Source organism: Panthera leo, chromosome C2 (assembly GCF_018350215.1).
Source record: "Panthera leo isolate Ple1 chromosome C2, P.leo_Ple1_pat1.1, whole genome shotgun sequence".
In the NCBI taxonomy this organism is placed as follows: domain Eukaryota; kingdom Metazoa; phylum Chordata; class Mammalia; order Carnivora; family Felidae; genus Panthera; species Panthera leo.
In genome coordinates this window covers 22,746,521-22,760,158 of record NC_056687.1, presented here as the reverse complement: position 1 = coordinate 22,760,158, position 13,638 = coordinate 22,746,521, and the positions used below count along the sequence as shown (strand labels likewise).

The 13,638-nt window shown below is 35.0% G+C and overlaps 1 protein-coding gene across 1 annotated transcript in view; it reads left to right on the top strand.

Annotated features, from left to right (window-relative positions):
* Positions 1 to 13,638, top strand: part of NCAM2 (neural cell adhesion molecule 2) — a 222,499-nt gene that overhangs the window by 39,854 nt on the left and 169,007 nt on the right. Inside the window, exon 6 of the mRNA XM_042954333.1 lies at positions 4,105 to 4,222. Within this exon, the coding sequence (XP_042810267.1) occupies positions 4,105 to 4,222 (118 nt within the window). The remainder of the gene's footprint in view (positions 1 to 4,104; positions 4,223 to 13,638) is intronic.

Sequence of the window (13,638 nt, the reverse complement as noted above, 5' to 3'; positions counted from 1 at the left end):
TTCATTTTTCTCTCTTCAGTGCTTATATAAAGTAGAAAGAACCATGTGTTAATGAACTCATGGAAAAACCTGAGGAAAGAAATTAAGTTATGTTCCATATACATTGAGACCAACAATATAGAATGTTAAAAATACCAGGTACTTTAGGGGTGCTTGGGCGGCTCAGATGGTTGAGCATCCAACTTTGGCTCAGGTCATGATCTCATCGCTCATGGGTTAGAGCCCCACTTCAGGCTCTGTGCTGACAGCTCAGAGCCTGGAGCCTGCTTTGGATTCTGTGTCTCCCTCGCTCTCTGCCCCTAACCCACTCACATTCTGTGTCTGTCTCCCTCAAAAATGAATAAACGTTAAAAAAATACCAGGTACTTAAGCATGAACATAGACTATTTCTTCTCTTGGCCAAGGACTAAGATAGCTTATGTGCCTTTTTTCCCCGTCTCTTATTTTTCATTTTGGTAAAAATCACATAACATAAAATTTATGATCTTAACCCATTTAAAGTATAAGTTATGTGGCATTAAATATGTTCATAATGTGCACCATCCAGCACCATCCATCTCTGTAATTCTTTTCCTCTTGTAAGACTGAATCTCTGTACCCATTTAACAATAACTTCCTATTCCCTTCTTTCACCTCCTGTCCTCTCCATATTTTCCCTGTTATTCCCCCCTCCCAAGAGCTCCTAGCAACCACCATTTCAAGTTCTGTCTCTATAATTTTGACTATTCCAAGTACATAATAAGTGGATTCATAGAGTATTTGTCTTTCTGTGACTGGTATTTCACTTAGCATAGCATCCTAAAGGTTCATCCATGTGAAGTATATGTCAGAATTAACTTTTTTAAAATTTTTTCTTTTTTTTTAATTTTAGAGAGAGAAATGGAAAGTGGGCGAGAGGAGCAGAGAGAGAGAGAGAGAGAGAGAGAATCTTAAGCAGTCTGCACACTCAGCACAGAGTCCAGAACAGGGCTAGATCCCATGACCCTGAGATCATGACCTGAGCCAAAATCAAGAGTCAGATGTTCAACCAACTGAGCCACCCAGGCTCCCCTTAACTTTATGAATAGTATTCCATTCTGTGCATATAACACATTTTGTTTATCCATTTATTCATTTACGGACATTTGTATTGCTTCCACTCTTAAATATTGCGAATAATGCTGCTATGAAGATGGCTATACAGATACCTGTTTGAGATATTGCTTACAACTTACCTTCCATGCCTCCCTGTGGAAGCTGCAAGCCTACCATAGACTCCAGAGATCCAAGATAGTTACATTAGACAGATTCTGTCTGTGCAATTGCTGCCTAGGTAGGGAGACAGATGCCTGGTGCTGACTATTCTACGATCTTTTTCAAATCCTCCCTTACGCTAATTTCTGAATGCCACACAGCCTTAAGAGTGTAAGCAAGGAAAAGTAAATAAGAAAGGACCATGAGTCTTCATGTTAGTAGTCCTCTGCCAGAGAGAGGACATACATGTGAATTTATTTGATGACATACATTTTGGCCAGATCTGATTAATCAATGTGTTATAAAAGAGTAGCTTTCCTGACAGTGGTGGTGATTGGGGATTGGGAAGTTGTTTTCCTTATCCTGAATAAATTTGGAGGGATTATTGTTCTGATCAACTTGAATCACGTGAGTATTCCATGCTTAGTACAATGTTCTTCATCTTCTGAGACATATTTAGGGACAGTGCATAGGGGAAGACTGCAAGACACAGAAGGCAAATGGACGCTGGATGTCATTGTTGATGCAAGTGAATTAAGCCATCAAATTAGAGGTATCTTTGGTGCCTCTGCAGCCAGCAAAGGGAATTAATTGTAACATGAAGGTGGGCCAAAACCTTTGTCTAAGTGAGTTCTGGAGCCACTTCCCTACACGTTCTCATGTGTCTTGAAGCTGAAGAATGAAAACCGAAATTTATCAGAAAGGATTGACTACATAATATACACAATATAAATCTTTGTAAAGTTATTAGAACTAGATATTTCGGATATAGTCAAATACAAAAAAAAAGTATTTTTAAGAAGGTAAAATAGAGTAGAAAAAACATACTACATATGGGTCTTATGAGACAAGAAATTTGGATGAAATATAATTGTAATCCCTTTTAAAATTGTTTAATCCAACTCAATAGCAAATTCTGAACCAAAGATAATATACGTAAAAGTGCTCTATAGTCTAACACAGTGGCTAACAAATTCCCTGCACATCTTGGCATCAGAACTAGTGAAAGCTTCTGCAGGTTTTGAGGCTATTATCCTTCAGAATAGTTCTGGAATTACTCTTCAAATTACTACTGTATAAATATGCAATAGTAATATTGTTCTACAAGTGCACACTCTAAGTAAGAACACCCATTTCATTAGTAGAGCTACTGTATCATAACATGTAAACATTAAGATTTGTCAGTTCTTGCAGATCATCTTGCAGTTCAGTTTATAGAAAAGAGAATTATGATAAGGAACAAATAGTTTGTTTAAGCGAGTAACAGTCATAGGACAAGAACTGGAGCATGTGATTCTCCGATTGGAGGTGTTTCTATTTACACAAATACTTTGCTCTAGAGAGGATTTCTATTAAGAAGTACATTTTCATTGTAATTATTTAATGGTTAAAATATTTATTGTTGTAATAAAAATAGTGACAGTGTTCTTGCACCTATGTTTATCATAAGAAAAGGAAAGGCGATACATTTTGATTAAAGTGTTCTTTTCCATAATTACAAAAGAAGGAAAACTAGATACAGAAAGTCAAATTTCAATGTATTTAAAATGCAGAGTTAATGTCTGAAAAAAAGTCCATCCTATTGTAATACGTGTAATTATTATGTTATTTTAGAGACAGCATGTCAGATCATGTACCTTGTATTTAAATTCATAAAGGCAGAGACTTGATTTATTGCACTTAATTGCTAAGATACATATCAGTTCCTATCCGCACCATCAGCATCAACAATACAGCATGAATGCTGACCTGAATGCTATTGTAGCAATAAACGAGATATTTAGTTATTATCACACTTTTTTTTAATGTTTATTTATTTTTGAACAACAGAGTGTGCGTAGGGGAAGGGCAGAGAAAGAGAGGGAGACACAGAATCTGAAGCAGGCTCTAGGCTCTAGGCTCTAGGCTCTGGGCTGTCCGCACAGACCCTGTTGTGGGGCTCGAACCCACAAATGCGAGATCTTGACCTGAGTCAATGTCAGATGCCTAACCAACTGAGCTACCCAGGCACCCCAGTTGTTATCACACTTCTAAATATGTAAAAAACAATTCTACTAATATAATTAATTTTAAGAGCATCATTTTGTCATTTAATTGAAAATCATAAAAGCGTGCATTAAATCAAAATTTATGCTGTACTTTGAAATTTAGTTTCTATTATGGATGCTATTGATTTGTTTATTGCAAACAGTACATTTTAGTAACAGTTTCAACATGTCCGAAATGTGCAGCATATACAGTTTTTGCAATGTAATTAGTTAGAAATTGGGGAAGCTTAATTTTTAAAATTGAATTGTTCATGAAAATCTATTTCATACTCTCTATGTCTTGAGCAGTTTCTCTTCATAAAATGTTCTATAGTTGTGTGAAGAAATTAAGTGCAGTTAATCAGAAAGAACATTATGGTTTGACACCTAATTTGAAAGCCCTGTCTTGAAGCGGTGAATAATTGCTTATAGAATTACATATACCGATGAGAACTCAAATAGGAAATCCATTTATGCTCCAAGTAGATCTCAGTATTGATGTAAGTCAGGATAGTATTGTCTGTCTTTTTCTGAGAAATATTTCAAAAAAGTATACATATAAATTGGTTAAAATGTCTACTTTCTTGTTTAGTTTGATAGATTAAAAATAGTACAATAGCATTAGAACGAATTATCTCATTATTGTACATGGCACGCAGATCAGTGGTCTTAAAGTTATTTTACTGTGCAACCAAGTCAGTCCTGTTGATATAAATACAGACGTAAACAATAAAGTTTTAAAGCTTAAAATTAGCAACAACAAAAAGTACCTGTAAGAAAGTCCCAATGGTGTTTATAAAATGTTTTTCATCTCTATTTAATCTGTGTTCATCTCTTTTTTCAGTGCCGCCAGCGATCACAATGCCTCAGAAATCCTTTAATGCCACAGCAGAGAGAGGAGAAGAGATGACATTATCCTGCAGGGCCTCTGGCTCTCCCGAACCCTCTATCTCCTGGTACAGGTAGGTTACAGATACATATCCTTCTGGCTTGTGTCCAGGATCAATCTCATGGAAAAATATTTCTGATCTTATTTTATCAAGAATAAGAGCATTCTTTGGAGTTTCATTTGAAGTTTATGACAGTTTTGTTTTTAGTTAAATTGTAAAAGAGATTAACAGAGTGATTTAACCCAAGTCAAAGACTACACCCATTGCACTGGTTATTCTTTCTAGAATGCAGGTTTCTGCCCAAAATGGGCCCAAGGACGCGTATGACTGATTCAGTCACATTAATGTTACAGCTAGAGACTATATGGAAATAGGAATGCTAGCATTAATGGCACCATTGTTGTATGTATATAAAAGTGTATTCTATTCAATTCAATTATATATTTTCTTTATGGACTGTATTATTCAGAAAAAAAGCTAATTATGTGCAGTTAAATTTTCATAAATTTAATGTCATTTTTAAAAAGCTTACTTCATCAAATGAATAAACACTCTATCCTAAGTCCATTCTTTAACAGTTTACTTATATATATATATATTTTTAGAATTGTTAAATGTTACTTCATTTTTATTAACATCAAACAGATATCAACGTTGTCATTCTTTTAGGTTGTGGCTTTAACTGTTAAAAGGGAGACAATGAAACTTTACAGATGGACAATTTTATAAATTCATACTAGTTATTAATTCGGGTTACTACTTAAGCATAGCTACAAATATTTATAGAATCTCTTCTACACTTCACAAACCAAATAGTGTAAGAATAATCACAAGAAAACAATAAGTAAAAATATATTCCACATTGTCAAAAATGGGCCAATTGTAAGGATTAGGTTTAAAAAAATATTAAAGAAGAATAATTGCAATCCAATTTTATTTTATTCTGTCACTTCCTGAACATTTACTGATATTCTGCAACTTCCAAACCTTTATCCATTTAATATAGCAGGTAGCAATAAACGAGATATTTCTTTAAATAGGTGTTTTTAGATGTTCTTTGCAAACTGATTCCTTTGTAACATAATGTTGGTATTTTTAAAAGGATTACACATCAAACATTAACATATTCACCCCAGATAATAATCATGTATCTCAGAGACTTCTGGTTTCTAGTGTGTATCTTAAAGAGTCAATATTACATCTAATTGCAGCACAGAAAAGCTCTTGGACCATTCATTACAATGAACAAATATTGTTCTAGAATCTCATTCTCATCATTATATCTTTCCAGAGAGACTTCCTTCTGTTTAAATTTCTGTCTTAAAGTTCAACATTTGTTCAAAATTCTCATATTTAAGTGGAAACGTAATTATCATACAGGCTAGAATAAATCAGATTCTGAGGCTAACATAATAAATCATTTAAATCTACATTTTTTAATCTTTATATCTTCATATGACATTAGCTTAATGTCTATAATGGTGTAAATAATAATTGTTCTATTCTCTGGATATTTAATATATAATGGGCGAATGGAAGTATATGGTAGTGACATTGACAGAGTGAAAATTAGCATTAGAAGTTTTTATTTTGACATATTTATGTAGGGCTATAAGCATGTTATCCTTGCTAAAAAAAAATGTAAAATACTATAAACATTAAGTAATGTAGGGAAGCAGCCCAGCGAGAAGGATCCAGTACCTGGATCCAGTACCTGTTGCACAGAGATACTATATCCAAGGGAAATAAGTGCAGCCTATAAGGGAAATAGTTGAGGACCAAACAGTGGGGAAAAATAAGAAGTTTTCACAAGATAATCAGGAACACTTGGTGACATGAAAGCTAAAGTGGGAGAAAGGGCAGCTACTCTAAAATATCTCTCCCCTTGTGCCATTCAAATGGCTCTTCTACATCTGTTGAAAATACCATATGGATTTTTAGCATTAAGCCAGTTAGATCAGTGAATTCCATTGATTTCCAAATGTTAAAATAATTTTGCATTCCTTGGATTACACCCACTTGATTATGCTATATTGTCCTTTTTATGTATTGCTGGAGTTACTATGCAGATAATTTGTGAAAATTGCCACATTCACGGTTATGAGAGATATTGTTTTATTGTGTTCTTATTCTTGACTTCTTTGGGATCAGGGAAACACTGAATTCATAGAATGAGTTAGGGAAGTGTTTCCTCTTTGGTTTTCTGATGGAGTTTGTATATAATACTAACTATTTTTTACTTAAATATTTGGGAAAATTTACAGTGAAACCACCTGTGTTAGAACTTTTCTTGTGTAGAGGTTTAACTACAAATTCAAGTTATTTCACAGATCTGGGTCTATCCCAGGAATACCTTTGTCTTTAGTGGTCTCTTGTGATGTATATCTTTTCAGCAATGTGTCCATTTCATTCCAGTTGTTTTTACTAGCTTTAAGTCATTTACAGTATTCCCTTTCTATACTTTTTTTACTTTTCAAAATTTTTACTTAAGTTCTAGTTGGTTAACATATAGTGTAAAATTGGTTTCAGGTGTAGAATTTAGTGATTCATCACTACACCTAACACCCAGTGCTCACCACATGTGCACACCTTAATACCCATCACACCCATTTAGCCCATCCCCACCCACCTCCCTCTAACCACCCTGTTTGTTCTCTGTTGTTAGAGTCTCTTAATGGTTTGTTTCCACCCCCCTTTTTTTGTTTTTGTTTTTTCCTTTCCTATATGTCCCTCTGTTTCATTTCTTTAATTCCACATATGAGTGAAATCATATGGTATTTCTGTAATGGCTTATTCCACTTAGCATAATACACTCAAGCTCCATCCATGTCATTGCAAATGGCAAGATTTCATTTATTTGATGGCTGAGTAATATTCCATTTTACATATATACCACAACTTCTTTATCCATTCATCAGTCAGTGGACATTTGGGCTCTTTCCGTAATTTGGCTATTATTTATAAGGCTGCTGTAAACATTGGGGTGCAAGTGCTCCTTCAAACCTGTTCTTGTAATGTTATTTTTGACATTGGTTATTTAGAATGTTGTTAATTTGTTTCCAAATATTTGAGTATATTTCATATATATTTCTGCCACTAGTTTCTAACTGAATTTCTTAATTGTCATAAAACATACTTTGTATAATATCAATTTGCTTAAATTTATTGGGTCTCATTTTATAATCTAAATTTTTAAATGTTCTTTGTGCACTTGAAAAGAATATATATTCCACTGTTGTATGGAGTAGTCTCTAAATATCAAATAGGTCAGCTGGTTGATTAATATTGTTCACATCTTCTATATCCTTAATGATTTTACAAGCATTGTCTATTTTTCTGTGCTCAGTTCTCTCTGTTTTGTTTCATGTCTTTTGAAGCTCTGGTATGTGTTTATACATTTATCAACATCATATCAATATTATAAAATTATTAAAGGAATTTTTTTAGGAATAAAATGATATCAGATAGAACTTTCAGCCCTTTTTTTTGTTTTTGCAAATTTTTATGTCTTCAAGTTCACTAAATTATATTGATATATTTTCAAAATTGTTGATTATTTTTCTTTTGTAATGTTTAATCTACTTTCAGATCCACCAGAGTATTTTTCATCCTTCTATTTTTTATCTCTACACATTTGATGGAGGACTTTATTTCCAAGGCAAATTGGTATATAGCATTATTAGTTTCAGGTGTAAATCATAATTTGATTTTCATATAAATTTCAAAGTGATCACCATAGTGAGTCTAGTTACCATCTGTCACCATGCAATTGATTCCCTTCACCCATCTCACCCACCCTCTAATTCCTTTACCCTCTGATATCTACCAATCCATTCTCTGTATCCAGGAGATAGTTTTGTGTTATTTGTTCACTTGTTTTATTTTTCAGCTTCCACATGTAAGTGAAATCATATGGTATTTATATTTCTCTGTCTGACTTGTATCACTTAGCATAACACATTTAAGATCCATTTGTGTTGTGAAAAATGGCAAGATTTGCTTCCTTTTTATGGGATTTTTCCAGTTTTTTTTTTCTTGTAACTGATTTCTAGTGTCATACCATTGTGGTTAGAAAAGATGCTTGGTATGTGAAATATCTTCTTAAATTTATTGAGACTTGTATGTAGCCTAATGCCATTTATCCTGGAGAATGTTCCATGTCACTTGAGAAGAACATGTATTCTACTACTTTTAAATAGACTGTTCTGTTTATATCTATTAAGTCCATCTGGACTAATGTGTTGTTTAAGGCCAATTTTTCTTATTGATTTTATGTCTGGATGATAGATCTGTTGGTGTAAATGGGGTATTAAAGTCCTCTACTCTTATTGTCTTGCTGTCAATTTTTACCTTTAGGTCTCTTAATACCTGCTTTATATATTTAGGTATTCCTATATTGGGCACATAATTATTTACAAATGTTATATCCTCATTTTGTAATGACCCCATTACCATTACTTAATGCCTTCCTTGTTACATGTGTAGTACTTGTTTTAAAGTCATCATTTTGTCTGATATAGTATAGCTTTGTTTTCATTTTAATTTGCATGGAATATCTTTTCCTATCCCTTCACTTTGTTTTTTAACTATTATTTTATTTTAGAAAGAGAGAGAGAGCACATGTGAGTTGAAGAGAGGGGCAGAGGGAGAGAGATAATTTTTAAGCAGGTTCCATGTTCAGCATGGAGCCTGATGCTGGGTTGAATCTCTCATGACCCTGAGATCATGACATGAGCCTAAATCAAAAGTCAGATACTTAAGCAACTGAGCTATCCAGGCATCCCTCGATCCCTTCACTTTAAATCTCTGTGTCCTTAGATCTGAAGTGAGTCTCTTATAGACAACACATCAATAGGTCTTGTTTTTTTCCATTTAGTCACTTATCTTTTGATTGGAGAATTTAGTCCATTTGCATTTAAAGTAATTATTGATAGGTATGTACTTATTGCCTTTTTTTTTCATTGTTTTCTGAATGGTTTGTAGTTCCTCTCTGTTCCTTTCTTTTTTCTCTTGCTCTCTTCCCTTGTGGTTTGATACTTCTTTATAGTGTTGTGTTTAGATTACTTTCCCATTATCCTTTGTGTGTCTACTAGGGTTCCCATATAACAGACAGTGTAGCATTTTGTTCTAAGTTGATAGCAACATAATTTTGAATACATATTAGACTCTAGATTTTTATTCCCCCACCACATGTTTTGTTTCTGATGTTATATATTACATCTTTTGTGTGTGTGTATACCTTAACAAATTATTATAACTATAGTTGATTTTACATTTGTTTTTTAACCTTCCTTGTAAATTTTTAAGTGGTTGATCCACTATATTTACTGTAAATTTGGCTTTTCCAATCAGATATTTAGTTTCATATATTTTCTTTTACTAGTTAGTACCTTTTATTTTCAGCTTGAAGAAGTACCTTCAACATTTCTTGTAAGGCTGGTCTAATGGTATGAAATCACTTAACTTTTGGTTGTCTGGAAAACTATCTCTCCTTTATTTTGAATGATAGCCTTGCTGGGTAGAATATTCTTGGTTGGCAGTCTTTCCTTTCAGCACTTTGAATATATCATGCCACTTTCTTTTGGCCTGAAGAGTTTATGCTGAAAAATCAACTGATAGTCTTATAGGTAATTTTATGATAGTCTTTATATGTATCATGTTGTTCTCTTGCAAACTTTAAGATTTTCTCTTTTTCTTTAACTGTTAACATTTTAATTATAATGTGTCATGATGTGGATCTCTTTGGTTTCATCTTCTTTGGAACTCTTTGTTCTTTCTGGGCCTGGATGTCTCTTTCCTTCCCTAGGTTGGTTAAATTTTCAGCCATTATTTCTTAAAGTATCCATTTCTCTTTCTCTTCTTCTAGCACTCTATAATGTGAATGTTATGCCACTTGATGTTGTCCCATAGTTCCCATAAACTATCTTCACTTTTTAAAATTCCCTTTTTATTGTTGTTTTTTTAGTTGTTCTCTTTGGGTGAGTTCCACTGCCCTGTCTTCCAGGTTGCTGATGTGTTCTTCTGACTCATCTAAACTGCTGTTGAAATTCTTTAGTTTAGTTTAGTGTATTTTTTTTAGTTCAGTTATTGTATTCTTCGGTATTGTGACTTCTGTTTGACACTTTCTTACATTTTCTGTCTCTTTGTTTGAAGTTCTCACTGTGTTCATCTATCCTTCTTCCAATTCGGTGAACATCTTTATGACCATTACTTTGAACTCTTTGTCAGGTAAATTACTTATCTCTCTTTTATCAAGGATTTTTTTTTTCTTTTCTGGGTTTTATCTTGTTTTTCTTTTTTCTTTTGGAGTGTATTCTTGCTTTCCAATTTTCCTTTTCTCCATCATATTTTTGTTCCTGTGTATTAGATGGAACAGCTACCTCTCCCATTCTAGAGGAGTGCCCTTGTGCACATGATGGAACTATGATTCAACCTTGCCTGAGTTCTTGGTTGACTCTTACACATTTGTGCTTATCTATGTAGCATAATTTATTTTTAATAAGGTAGAACCCATGGGCGGAATGGGAAGCTTGCTATTGCAGGGCCCAGGGATACACAGCATGTGGGAAGAGTGAACCTGCTGGCTTCAGAGAGGCTGTGAGGGAGCCCAGAGGGAGCCCAGAACAAGAGTGAGCCAACTGGAAATAATAAGACTGGCAGAGCTCATGGGCAGGGCAAGCCAGGCAGCTGCAGTAGGACTGTGGGAGAGCACAGGGGTGGAGAAGCCCTACAACACTAGAAATGTTGAGTGAGAATTTAAAAATGGTGCCGACCAGCATCTTCTCCTCTGGAGAAAGTCCTACAAGGTCCCTGTGTCTCCAGCACATTATTGAACATTAGCTGATGAATCTCCATTGCATATAGAAAGGTGCTTTCAAAACTGCATTTTTTTGTAGATTCCTGGCATGAGTAAGTCTGGGTAAGACTTTTTTTAAAAGCAAACTTTTCATTTTCCATAGCCTTTTGGATGTCCTGGATGTAAGCCCTTTTGCTTTGCAGAGTCAGCTGTTTTGGGGTGTTCATTTCTATAGTGTAGGTCCCAACGTTTGGGGTGCCTGATATAGGGTATAAAACCTTCACTTCTCAACGAGAAACTGTTATTTTAACAGTATTTTCTCCTAACTTGATAATCTATGTCATTTCTGGATCTTTTAATTGATTGAATTTTCTCTTTGTTATGCGTCATATTTTCCCAGTTATATACTATCCTGGTAATTTTTGATTGGGTGCAGATATTAAGGATTTTATGTTTTGGAGTGGTGATTGTTTTTGTATTTTCTTACTTTGTTTTTAGATACAGAAATAGCTTGAGAAAAGTTTGATGTTTTGAAGATTGCGTTTAGGCTCTTTTAGTGCAACTACAACCTGGGATTAATATGCTTCTGTTATTGAGGCAATATTCTTCTAAAAGGGGTGACTTGGGGCGCCTGGGTGGCTCAGTCGGTTGAGCGTCCGACTTCGGCTCAGGTCACGATCTCGCCATCCGTGAGTTCGAGCCCCGCGTCAGGCTCTGGGCTGATGGCTCAGAGCCTGGAGCCTGCTTCTGATTCTGTGTCTCCCTCTCTCTCTGACCCTCCCCCGTTCATGCTCTGTCTCTCTCTGTCTCAAAAATAAATAAATGTTAAATAAAAAAAATAAAAATAAAAATAAAAAAATAAAAGGGGTGACTTAATGTCCTGCATTTTAGGAAATTTCTCTACTCTGGATGGTTGAGATGCAAATTATTCCTGGTTCTGGGATTGTTGTGCTTTATCTTTTCCAATGGTTATTTCCCTTTCTTTGGAAGGTCTTACTGGCATGCAATTACTGATAAGTATTCAGTTAAAAATTGGTTAGGAACACATTGCAGATCTCTCTACTATCTTTCTTGTGTAGCTCTTTTTTCTTACATTCACTGATCCACAAATTCTAGCTACATTAACCACTTCCTACTGGGAACTCTCCCTAGCTGTGTTTGGGCTCTCCCTCTGTGAGCCGCAGCCTGGAAACACTCTTCAAGTACCAGGATATGGTGGTCTTCTGAGGTCACTGTCTTGAGCTACTTGAAAACTATCATTTAATCTGTGTCTAGTGTTGTTTGCTGTTTACAATGAGAGGGTATATATGGTTCCCTGTTACTCCATTGTGGTTGAAAGTGGAATTATCCTCCTTTCTTTATCATTTCCACTAATTCCATAATTCCATGATTCATTCTCTTTCTCTTTCCTCTCTGTCTCTCTCTCTCTTTAATCTACATCCAAGTTAGTTACCATAGAGTGCAACAATGATTTCAGGGGTAGATTCCTTAATGCCCCTTACCCATTTAGCCCATCCCCCCTCTCCCACAACCCCTCCAGTAACCCTCTGTTTGTTCTCCATATTTAAGAGTCTCTTATGTTTTGTCCCCATCACTGTTTTTATATTGATTTGCTTCCCTTCCTTTATGTTCATCTGTTTTGTATCTTAACGTCCTCATGTGAGTGAAGTCATACGATATTTGTTTTTCTCTGACTAATTTCGCTTAGCATAATACCCTTTAGTTCCATCCATGCTGTTGAGATTGGCAAGATTTCATTCTTTTTGATTGCCAAGTAATACTCCATTGTATATATATATATATATATATATATATATATATATATATATATATACACATTCTACATCTTCTTTATCCATTCATCCACCAGTGGCGATGGACATTTGGGCTCTTTCCGTACTTTGGCTTTTGTTGATAGTGCTGCTATAAGCATGGGGGCGCATGTGTCCCTTCGAAACAGCACACCTGTATCCCATGGATAAATGCCTAGTAGTGAAATTGCTGGGTCATAGGGTAGTTCTATTTTTAGTTTTTTGAGAAACCTCCATACTGTTTTCCAGAGTGGCTGCACCAGCTTGCACTGCCACCAACAATGCAAAAGAGATCCTCTTTCTCTGCATCCTCGCTAACATCTGTTGTTGCTTGAGTTGTTAATGTTAGCCATTCTGACAGGTGTGAGGTTGTATCTCATTGTGGTTTTGATTTGTATTTCCCTGATGATGAGTGATGGTGAACATTTTTTCATGTGTCGGTTGGCCATCTGCATGTCTTCCTTGGAGAAGTGTCTATTCCTGTTTTTTGCCCATTTCTTCACTGGATTATTTGTTTTTTGGGTGTTGAGTTTGATAAGTTCTTTATAGATTTTGGATACTAACCCTTCATCTGATATGTAACTTGCAAATATCTTCTCCCATTCTGTCGGTTGCCTTTTAGTTTTGCTGATTGTTTCCTTCGCTGTACAGAAGCTTTTTATTTTGATGAGGTTCCAGTAGTTCATTTTTGCTTTTGTTTCCCTTATCGCTGGAGACGTGTTGAGTAAGAAGTTGCTGTGGCCAAGATCAGAGAGGTTTTACCTGCTTTCTCCTCAAGGATTTTGATGGCTTCCTGTCTTACATTGAGGTCTTTCATCCATTTTGAGTTATTTTTGTGTATGGTGTAAGAAAGTGGTCCAACTTCCTTCTTCTGCATGTCG